At 40.7% G+C, this 12,373-nt stretch overlaps 1 protein-coding gene across 1 annotated transcript in view; it reads right to left on the bottom strand.

Moving 5' to 3' along the window:
• The window catches only part of smarcd1 (SWI/SNF related, matrix associated, actin dependent regulator of chromatin, subfamily d, member 1), a 25,568-nt gene extending 17,219 nt beyond the window's left edge, over positions 1-8,349 (bottom strand). The window contains exons 1-2 of the mRNA XM_050038024.1: positions 8,126-8,349; positions 796-971 (exon numbers count right to left, since the gene is read on the bottom strand). Coding sequence (XP_049893981.1) covers positions 796-971; positions 8,126-8,311 — 362 coding nt within the window. The 5' untranslated portion in view covers positions 8,312-8,349. The remainder of the gene's footprint in view (positions 1-795; positions 972-8,125) is intronic.
• Between the last annotated feature and the right edge of the window lie 4,024 nt (positions 8,350-12,373).

Raw genomic sequence — 12,373 nt, 5'->3', positions numbered from 1 at the left:
AATGGATTGTAAAGAAATTCGTCAGGTTTTTATTTTGTAGACAATCAATCTGTATTTATAGCGTGATGGGATGACAGCACAATGATGTGTGTGGTATCCTTGGAAAGCTCTGGTCCTGCACTTACATATGATACGTGTGGCATTTCTGTGCGAGCCTGAGTTTGCGAGTAATCCATCCAAGAGTAATGTGTGTGCAAAGCTGTATGAAAGCTCTGTTATACATCATTTTAGTGTAACTTTATCATTTTTTTTCGCTGTGAAAACACTGGACTACCGACAAGTGCTTGGCCTTCTTGGAAAGCTACAGTTCCGCTGTTTCACGTGATATGCGTGGCTTCTCACTATGATACACGGTCGCGGAGAAAATCCACAGAGAAGAACGGGTGTGAATTTGGACGCACTATGCGTCGTTCGGGCCCATGGGGTTAAAGACATTTGATGAGGCCAATTTAGAGTTCACATCTATTAAAGCATTTCTTTATACAATAAAAATAATAACTATTTTCCCCATTTAGAAATGTCCCTTCTTTGAACCTGGGATGGGGGGATAGATTTAGGAAACATTGTTTTGGATGGCAGTGATGATGGTCGGATGGTGTGTCTGAGAGAATGGGCAGCTGCAGGGCTCAAATTTCAAACCCATGGAGACTTGTGATCACAATCAAAAAGCCATTTTGTTCTCTTTACAGGCTGATATCTCAACACCTCCATTACAGATCAATGCTAACACAACAAAGCACATACTTAGAGTTTATCTCTAAATACTGACTGTCCGTATAAGAGGGGACGACTTACTGCTGGTTGCGGTTCTGCTGCTGAACCTGCTGGATCTGTTGGGGGGCGGGCCTCTTGCGAGATGGGTCCATCACACCAGGCATCACAGGGCGAGACACTGGGCTGTTGCCATATCCTGGCGGGCCCATGGCTGGTCCCTGCGGGGTCATGCGACTGGATGGAGGCATGCCCGGTCTCTGCAGAGAAAATATAGGAAAAATGATTATTTTTCTCCTCATAAAACTTTTGAGAAAGACTTTCAGTACGTTTCTTTTCTATTTTACAAGTTGCTTCACAAAGTCAGCAAGTCTGCAGGTATGTGATTTATTTGGGTTTGTAGATGTCAAACTGTCTATTTTCATTCTCAAAGGAATCTAGTCTGTGCACCAGCATACCTTACATGTTTTCTGTATACCGTATATACTATAGGCAAAGCTAGCTTAGCAAACCTCGACATGTTTGCCTCTTTATTCCAGGTTCAGTTTAAGAAGGTGTTGTACGGAAAATAAATCAGCAACTATTGTGAAAATCAACTGACCTTTTCAATTTTATTTCAAGCAAAAATGCCAAACATCTGAGAGTTTTTAGTTTCTCAAATGTGACGATTTCTTGCTTTTCCTTGTCTTACATTATTTAATACTGTAAATTTGCACTTTAGACTGTTGGCCTGACAAAACAAGACATTTGGAGGCATCACCTTTGGCACAGAAAATTGTTACAGCCATGTTTTTACTGTTTCCTTCCATTAATCGAGAAAACAATCTGAGGATTAATTGCTTATGAATTTTATTTATGAAATTTAGAAAACAGTAGGGCTGCACACTATGCTTCAGATAAATAACTAAAAATAAATATGATGTGATTTTCACTGGGGTCTGTACCAAGAAGCATGTTCTCTTATGTCTGGAATATGATTTGTGGGATGGGGCATCTCTGTAGCACCACAATGCTTCATTTCTAATGGTATGTTATGACACCCTCCCTCAGTATGAAAAAAATCCCAGCTCCTGTGATTTGGATACTGCACTTTGCCATTACGTGATTTCAATAATATTTCAATTAATTGTGCAGCCCTAGTCATCAGGACACGACATCTCAACGGCTTTCTGCTGAAACATGGCCAACTGTGCCGAAGGTTCACTGCTGACAATTTAACCCCGGGACTCTCTAATGATGGGTGAGGATTATTAATCTGTGGCACCACCCAAATTGCATTTTTTACAGCTACAGTGACTGATCTAATGCGTTGGCTGCCTGAAACTACAGCGCACAGCATCTTGATTAATGTTTCACAGAATGATACATGGCTGTATCATCAAAGACACTGCGAGCCCCGTTGGAAGTCTCAAAAAGAGGAATGAAATTAGAGATAGTCATAAGCCCCTTTTCCACCGCAGGAACTTTAATCATTTACCCAGGATTTTTAAAAAAAGACTCAGCGCGTTTCCAACGAAATTACCCGGGGGAAAAAACTTCCCTCAACCCCAAACTTTCCCTGGAAAAAATACCTAGTAGGGGGGCCGGACTTTTCAGATTCCCTGGAATTCTTGAGGGACGGGGCTTTGTGCTAAAGAACGCTGATTGGTGGCTGCAAACTTTATTTCACTGCTACAAGCTTCACTTTGTTAGTGTTTTGATTAAGGATGGGTACCGAAACCTGGTACTAAATTAGCCCTGGGGCTAAATGATCAAAAACCATAGTATTGATAAGCGCTAACAGTATCAGTTCTTTTATCGGTACTTTTTCACATTTTGGTTTAATTCATTATCATCCTGCAGCCTCTCCTCTGCGCTCCGTACACACACACGCCTACACGACATGGTAACCGGTGAACAGCAGAGCGGCCGCGGTGGAAACGAAGTGAAGATAACTCGAAAATTACTCAAGTTGACGGCAGCTATACTTGTCACTGTAAGTGACATTAACCCTTAGCGAGGAAGAAGCCAATACTTTATCAATACGTGTATTCAGCAAGCACAAACAGCTGCTGGCTGAGACAAACAGCCCCAATTCTTTCTCCCAGCACTTATGTTACCATGTTACCAGCCAACAAGCTGGCGGAGCTAAATATAGGGCACACACCGAATCATCTACGTCATCAGCCTGATTCGAATAAATTCAAATTACCAGGAATTCTTTTACCCAGGTAAATAAATTCCTGGAAATAAAAGTTCCTGGAAATGTTGGTGGAAAAGGGGCTATTGACCTAGAGATACACATCAGTCACAGATGTCAAAGACCCTGCAGGTTGAAAGTATTGAGAGGAAGCAAGTGAATCTTCAGTGACATCAGTAGACATCATTGTGCCTCCTGGGGTTAATAAAATAAGCTAATTACAGAGGCAAATTAGCAGATAATCAAATTAATAAGGTCTGTATTTTATTTTTACTCTGTGGGTCCATGAGTTGTTGGGCGTCTCCAAGGCTCCAAATTAGGGGTGTAACGGTTCACAGAGGTCAGGCTTCGGCTCTTACCCCAGTTAAGGGGTCACAGTTTTATGCGAGTCTGGTACAGCAGGGGGAAAAATGCATATGGGTCCCTTTGGTTGGATTTATTTTGAACAGACAATAGTGTCAAAGACAGACACAATCCTCCCACTGGAGACTTTGGTAAACTATTACATTTTTATTATAATAATAAGAAACATTTCAAACTTATCTGTATTACACTTAAAAAAAATCCTTTTCAAAAGGCAAGTGGTCACAACAGGCTACAAAACTGAAAAGCATATCTCATGCTATGAAATGGAAAATACCAAAATGCATAAACCAAGTGCATTAGGAGGAGTGTATTCATTAGTTCCACCTTGGTTATATGGAAATGTAAATGCCTCCAGTAATAGTTTTATCACGTTCTGCTTTTCCATCTGCTTTGTTATTTCCTCTTCCTAGTGATCAGCACATCTGGGTGATGCTTTCGAATGTGTGTTAATATGTTGCATGTATTAACATTCACATCCCCTCCAACAATGAAGCAAAACCGTCACACCGCCCTCAGCGTATACACAACTCTCTCTGTTTAGGCTCACCGGGAACCTGAAGGTGGGTTTTTGAGCTCCGGTGTTTCATTTGCCCTCGCCATAGGGTAACTGACGCGGAAGCCATTCAGCTTGCTGTGCTAACTGCAGAAACAGTTGCTAATGGCATGCAGCTGAAAGTTTCCAGGTGGAATTCATGCTTGCAAACTCTGGTTTCACACCACGTCTATCAGTCTACATACATACTGTGCATATGCATGCACCGAACCATGACAGTCTGGCATGAATACATGAACCATTACAGCCCTGGTCCCAACGTGAAAGAGTGCAGAACAGCCCTATTGTAGTAAAGCAAGCTGTATTTCCAAGGTCAACGTTTAAACAGCGCTTTGGAGGATAAAAGTCTACAATTGTGTCATCCTTTCAGTTCAGTCTAAATGGGTAACGTCGGTCTGATGTGACGGTTGTGTTTGCTACAAGATGTAATATTAAATTAATTTCACAAACGTAAATGTGGAAGCCAAATATTAGCAGCACATTTTCTGATGCAAAGCTTTTCATTTCAAACTAATCAAAACTAATTTTCATTTTCAAGTACAAGAAGAACAAATAGCATTAGCAGCTCCATTCTGTTTACAGATATTACAAAGCCTACTTTTTCAAATCATCAAATTCACAGACTTTATCCTATAAGAAGAAGCAGCAACAATTTGCATGCTGGCCCCCGCAAACATGTTAACACAAAACAAACTCCACTTCCAACTCACCACGCCAAGCGCTAAGACCTCAAACAGGCGGCTTCGTGTATTTGACTGCATGAGTGCAAGTGAGAAAAGTAGATAAATGACAAATCACTGATTGCAGCTTTCCCTCCTGCAGTCAGTTCAACAAATGAGTGAGATGAAGGCAGAACACTCCTCAGCATATGGTGGAGGGTGGAGGGGAGAAAGAGTGACGGACATTGACTTGTCAACAATACAAACTAGATGATTGCGCTCTGCCTTTTCCACACAACGCAGTGTGGGCAGAAAGGAACTGCATGTCGATCATTTAGTGCTCTTTACACTATACATCAGTGCAACCTTGGTTTACCTGAGAACAACAGGAGCTCTGCAGTATTCAGAGTATGAAGCCTCTTCGACTATGTTGTGAAAGGCTGCTTGTATGAGTGAAAGCACTCAAGGACACGGGAGAGAAAAAAATGTACCATCCTTTCACTAAACCATATTTCAGGTTTGCCAGTAGCTAAGCAGCAAACACATTGCTGCGGATATAAAATAAATGACTTTCTATCAAGATTTAAAATACAAATATGCCTTACCAAGAAACATCATAGTAAATCAAGACGTACCCATGATACAATACAATTGTAGTGAGCTTGTAAAATAATACACTGAGCTACAGATCAGAATATTGAAGTTATAATCTGCCAGGGTCTATTGACAAATCTACAGGATGACTTGAGGAAGTGTCAGCATGTATGACAGGATAACAACAGTAACCTCTCAGTGATATTTAACCATGTTAAATGCATTGTGAATATGGATCAGCACAAAGAGTGATAAAACCCCATTTTAATGTCAAACAGTTGGAAACATCTGCGCTTATGCACTCACAAGAGCATGCTGTGAAATCAGTCGCTACATGTTTTACACAGAGCTGAAATTACTTGCTCATCAACAGAAAAATAATCAGCTATTTTGATATAACTGCTCCCAACACTGCCTCATTTCATGTCCTCAGCTCTTAGGATTTGCTGCAATCATTGTGCTATAGGATAGTAAACCGAATATTTTCAAGTTCTGGACTGCTGGTCTCACAAAACAAGCAAGTTGAAGGCATGGAAGTCTGCATTAGTGCAGATTCACATTTCATATAGACACCAGTCCAAGGGTGGTACAAAGTTATACATGGGCTCCAGTATTCAAAAGTCTTATCCCACATTTTTTATTCTTATTGCCTTCATTTTGCAATGCACACAAAACTCAAGAAGGAACTCTGCTACAATTATTTTGTGACAGTCCAATGTCACCAGGATAGTCCACAATTGGGCGGGGAAAGCCACAAATTCACGCCTTTATTTGGTTCGGTTCACGTTGACACTGCACTTTTTAAAGCGGAACAAACCGCCTGGACAACGTCACACAGTTACAACAGCTGCTCGTTTGGGGGCGGTATTGTCGGAAACAACCACTGACCAGGAAGAAAAAATGCACGAGGAGGAAGAAAACCCGGCTCATCAATTGGCCAGGACCGAAAATGGAAATCCATTGTGGGTAGCCACAAGCAACTGCAATAAATAGTCCTCTGACCATATATCAATAAGCGCCTGCACCTCCTCACTACTCCACGTCTACCCACGAGACATTTTCCAACTTTTTCTTTTTTGCCTCTGCTTCTCCCGGTTCGTGCTGTTGGATTTGTTTTTCCTACCCAAAATGCACTGCGCTCGACGTCACTTCCTATCTTTGGTTCACTGGATGGTCCATTTGCATTTCCCACTGTAAGTGAACCGAGACCCCCAGTTTTTACGCTTGTGTGGTCAGAGTTCGAATGAGTGTTCACACCACTCCAAACAAACTGAACTATCTGTGGAAGCGGACCAGGGTAGGTTTAAAGCGGACCAAACAGCGCCAGTGTGAATACGTCCTTAGTTTGATTTAATATTTTTGACTTGATTTCAAATGTATACAAACCCTCCTTCCTCAAAGGGGCATGGTTATTTTTGGATGCTCGGAAGACACTCCTAGGGCTGGGCAATATAGACCAAATACCTCGACATCAATATCGCAGGGATATTCTAGAGTTGACTTTGAGTGCTTTCACAAAATATTTACACAATGAGATTTTCCATAAATAATCATCAGCAATGTGGAAATACTGACTAAGTGGGTAGAAGCTGTTTGTTTTTAGCAAACAGCTAAAATTGTCTTGTAAGTTCAGAAAATGACATCACTTTACTGTAATACAGCCTTTAAAACCAGGACAACACTAGTCTCATGACAATGGATATGATATCGATATATTGCCCAGCCCTGGACGCTGCTATCACTTTTCTCTCACATAGTCACCTTTGATGGTGGGAATGCTGCCAGACAAAAAAGATTTCTAAAGACAGTCACAAGTACATATTTCTATACACATTTTGTAAAAAATAAATAAATAAAAAACAATTTTTAACAACTTGAAATGACTCCATACAGGAGAACGTTTGGGTACAAAATTATAGCTGACTTTTGTTTTTGTTCACTGTTTATTTATATTTGTTTCTAGTAAGAGTATTTTGTGTGTCTGTGTGTTTCAGCACCTGCTAAGATCAATTGTGGCTTTAGGATAGGGGAGATGAGCATTAGTCACCATTTTCAAACATTTTGAAGGCCAAACACTTAATGGATAAAACAATAAACAGATTATTAGTTAATGCAAATAACTGTTGGATGCAGCCCTAGTTTGATGACAGTGGCAGACCTCTCAGTGTATCACGTTTCCAATGTATTGTGCTTGTTGGCCACATCCTCCATGGCGAGCTATAACTTAATATGAACTCAAATTTGGACTTATATCATCATTGAAATACCACATTATGCATATGAACAAGTTTACACTCCTGATACGAATGGATAAACACTGAATGCATGTTTTCACCACACTAGAAATGCCTGAGTGTCTGTTTGGTGACCACCTGGGTCCACTTAACTTGTTGTGTAACACTTTTACCAACCAGGTGGGACTGTACTAAAGGCAGGCGCTGCTGTTGCCTCTCCAGGGTGGAAAACACCAGCTGGCATGCAACAAACAGCCGAACACAAAGGGTGCAGTCGGGTCCTGGTTTGAGCCTCCTCTGTAACATGTGAGAATCTGCAGTGATACAAACTGCAGCCAGTTCATTCAAAAACCACCAGGCACTTTAACGTTACTGCACTGTAAAGCCAACTTTTGAATATAACCAAAGCTTGAACTTTGTAAAGTACGATGTTTAACATTGCAGGCCACCTTTATCGCAGTCTTTATAAACTACTTAATGCGGTAACGGTGTTATTTAGCGAGCAAACTAAGAGGAACACAGTTAACAGCTAGCAACGTTAGCATGCTAAGCTAATTGGCTACCGTGACTAACTAGCTAACCTAAACGTTAGCGGGCGGGAGGGTTAGCAAATTCAAACAACAAACAAACTCCGGTAGTCACTCGAAGTGCTCGGTTAAAACGTTTCTGACGGGTGAGAACTTTTCGGCGGGGCTCCCGGCTGTAGTGAGCTGTGGCCCGCACCGGTGTCGGTGGTTAACGTTAGCCCCCAGTGACAAAGCAGCGGTAAGAGGCTTTGTTCTAGCGGACTGGCTAACGCGTCAGCAGCAAAGATGGAGTGATATCTCACCGGGTACCCAGGCCCGGGCATCGGGGAGCGGTACATGTGGTTCTGCGCGGCCGACGACGGCCCCATACGTCCAGAGGGAGTCCCGGGGCCCATGCCTGGTCCTGCGCCTGGTACCGGTGGTCCAGGTCCCATTGCTCCGCCACCACCTCCCGTCGGTGCCGACTGAAACCCCCCTCTGGCCGCCATCTCCTCTCTGAATGTCGCCGCCGGTGGAGGCACGGAGCTACCGCGAGAGCGAGAACAGAGTTTAGGGTGGTGGTGTGCGGCCCCTGCTGGACGGTTGCGGTACTGCAGCAAAACGCTCCTGCAAGTCATATCTAAAGATGTAAAAATGAATAAATAAATAAATAAATAAATAATCTACAGCAATTAAAACAATGTCAAACCCATAAGTAAGTATGACTATTCTGAGATATAATAACTTACAGAATATAAAGCACAGAACATTTGTGATAAATGACAGAATAAACTGAATTAAAAATGAACAATCAAAGATGAGTAACAGAATGAATGATTGACAAACTCAAACTTAGTCACTATACATGATTTATATTGCCACTTTATGACTATGTTTATATGCACATGTATATGTATACACTATGCATAGGAGGGTGAAGTCAGGTAATGTGGGACAAATAAGGTTTTGCATCTTGGGCTGTTTAAACATTAGCAGCCAGTCACCAGACATGTCATTGAGTTGTTGCTACAAATAAAGTGCCCCAGGAATGAGTCCAAAACCCAGAAATTAAATAGCACTTTTGCTCCCTGTTCCCTCGTCTCAAAGTCAATGAGTAATTTTAATGTGTTTTTGGTTCGATGACTGAAATAAGGTCTGTGGTTAACACAAGCTTAAGAGACTTTAATGTTTTGTTCTATGACATAAAATGCATCTGTAATACCCACTGAATTCTGAAGCTTTCATGTGTCTTAAAAAAAACGTGTTTGCTAACAAGTTGCTAAATGAGATTACAGAAAGTCATCATGTCGACCATGTTGTGGTAGGAATCGCAAATCATACAACCGTAGTGGTGTTGTTTTATATGTGGGGAGCAATGTTGGCTTTGTACATCTGGTGATTGCATTTGGGCTTCACAAATCATAAAAGCAGTGTTCATTTGTGAAGATGAAATTGCTTTGTGTTTATTTGTGGGCTTATTTTCTGCAATATTTCAAAATCTAGTGGAAAAATCCCACTGGCTTTTTGACAAGGGAACACGGTGACACTAACTTCGATGTCAGCCTACAGAAAAATGTCATCCCTGCTTTACATAAAACAATCAATTTGATTTGTCTGAGATAGCTAGGATGGGCAGAGCAATGACTCAACAAATCAACTGGTCCCAGAACATGCAAGGAAAGCCATGTGGTGTGTTGATTTTCTCTTTTTAGTAATAAGAGTGCTGCAGCTAGAAACTAAGGGTATAACAACAAAACTAGTTTTAGAGTGTTGTATGTTTTTAAATGTTTGATTCATGGGAACGTGTTTTGAGTGAGTACTTAGAGCATGAGACAAAGAATTAAGCTAAAATAGGACATTTTACTGAAGTGAAGCCAACGTATTTTTAGGCTACCAAGTTCCATAAAATCCTGACTTATGCAACTGTGTGCCATCCTGTAATATTACAGTCATTTTAACTATTTTTATAACTTGAAAAGTATTGAGGATGATTCAGAGAGTCCATGTGTCAGCCACAACAGTGCAGAATTAGTCATCATTGTTACACACACACACAAACACACACGCTCATTGTAAACAGTATGACACCAGGGAAACAGGCAGCAAAAGAACAGGGAAAGCATGGCTAAAAAGTTGGACGATCTTTTACTAAATAACCAGGGTTACATGAATGATTTAATGAATTAACGACTGAACTGATAAATGGATTTAACCATTTACAAATCAAACAAACATGGCTGTCCCATTTTACCTGAACAGGTCATTGAAGTGAGGAAGGGTTCTCGATGTGTTTAAAGGTCCAAAGTTTCGAAATTATTTTACTTGGCAACACATTATCTTTATAGAAATGTAGCAGAGATCCATAACAAGTTATAAAGGTCACACTTAAGGTATTATTCAGAGTTTTAGGGGGTTTCTACCAAAAAGTGCCCCACATTGCCTGACATCACCCTATATTTTATCTCTGCAATATGTATTTAATCTGAAGCGAGCAATTTTTCAGAATCACGACATTGAGACAAAATGTAGGTCAAACATGACTAAATTATAAAAATATTATTGTAATTAAAACAATAGTATCCACAAGCCTTTAATTGAAAACAAAACAAACATATATTTGACAAGCAATCAAACTAAAAAATGAAACTATCCAATTAAACAAACCCTCATTATCCTAATTTTGTTTAATGCCCAACTCTGATGTCAAATTATGTTACACATGTGACAGTGGCAACAGATTTGCTACTGCATTAAAAAAACAGTTTTTCTTTTAGTATACGGCAAATCTGTCCACAGTCTGTAAACTGGTCTGTTCACTGACTGATAAAAATGTGTTGTTGTGTTGTGCAGCAAACCCAAACCAAACAACCCTGTCTGTGTTTGTCAGAGGAGTACCAAGAAGTTGAACTTCCTTTTGTTTGTTATGTCAGGCAGCTCATCGTTCTGTCTGACACTGCAACCTGGATAAAAACCGAGTGCAAACAGCATGTGGAGCGCACACAGAGAAGTGTGTCGGAATGTGAACCTCTGGATATTCCTAAGTTAATTTTGACCTTTGTAGTATGGTTTTAAAAAGGTAAATACATTGCAGCAATTCTGTTTTATTCAATGCTAAAAATCACTAAATATACAGCCCAAATGCCTGATAGGAGGAACACTGTTCTTTGAACATTTGGAGCTTTTATTTTATTAACTTGACTGCCTTGAAAGTCAGATGTACTCCCACTGAATTTCAACTTTCAGTCTGAGATATCACAGAAATCAGACATTGTAGTTTCTTTCATCACAGCAGGGGCTCATAAATTAGCAAATTAGCTCCCTTCTTCATTATAAGCTGATCAGAATGACAACCGCAGCACCTCCACGCTGGATGGTTGTTGACCTGAAACTATGGCTGACCTCCTTTGAGTGCATGTCATCATTTTTATGTTTCATCTCCGCAGAGAGGCTGTTGAACCCCTGAAGTGGCAGTTAAATTAACAAGTAAACAACAAGTTTAAGAGCGCAGCGGCTGGCGTCCTGTAAGTCAGCAACAGACTCAAACACTTTCTTGTTTCCAAACTTTGATGTCATTACACTTCCCTCCAATTAGCATGGAGCTACAACAGTACAAAACATGGCATCCCATCTGTTTGGATAGCCTGCTTGTGTTTGATCAGAGTGTGTGTTTATGTGAGTGCATGAAAGAGAGGGAGGGGGGGGCATACATTATGTTTTCCTTGGAGCAAGGTGTAGTGAAATCCTCATTCACAGGACAGAAAAGTATCAGATTTGCTCCATTGTGATTCAAATCTCCAGAGAGGATTTTACATCCCGTGTGTGTGAGATGGCAGGTGATTAGGTTTATCCTCTCCAAGCTCGCTGACAGCCTAGATATTGAACAATAAGGGCTCATACTTTAAACAAATGAAAGGACAAATCGGGCGGACTCAAGTCTGAAATATAATACAGCGTCTCTCAGAGCTGAGAAACTTGACTGCGCTGTAATTATCAATCCTCTTAACGAGCAGAATGTAAAGTGGAGCCCAGAGGAGCCGAGCTGCAGCCTTATCTATGACGAACGGCTGAGCATCCTAATTGCACTGAGAGATCTGACAGGATAAATTTATACCAGGAACGTGACTCATCTGACATGCCGGCAGGAGTGAGAGCCTGCAGTCAGGCTGGAGCTTCAATTCATTTCCGTACAGTATAGATCCAATAATATCAAGGCGTCTGACACATCCTAAAAATCACATATTTTTGGGTCAGTATTTGGGTTAATTGTATCCAATACCCATGGATAGAAAGACAAGACAATGGTCATATGAGAGAAGAATCCCTTGGTTCATTGCTACAGATTTTTGAAATGTTCTTATTTGCATGTGATGTGCATGAGTGGGGAGGAAAATGACAGAGTACAGAGAGTTTTGTTAAAGTTCTGTTTTTTTATGGGAATTTTACTGTGTCATTTTTATTTATTTATGTCAGTATTCTTTGTCTTTTCCTTTAGTTTTCTTTTCGTTCTTCCCTGTTCTATCTGAAATGACTGATTGAAGAGGTATAGTCAGATAGGTATATGTACAGTAAGT

The sequence above is a fragment of the Epinephelus moara genome, chromosome 24 (genome assembly GCF_006386435.1).
Source record: "Epinephelus moara isolate mb chromosome 24, YSFRI_EMoa_1.0, whole genome shotgun sequence".
NCBI lineage: Eukaryota > Metazoa > Chordata > Actinopteri > Perciformes > Serranidae > Epinephelus > Epinephelus moara.
The sequence above is the reverse complement of the archived record's forward strand: the minus strand, read 5'-3'. Positions and strand labels throughout refer to the sequence as shown.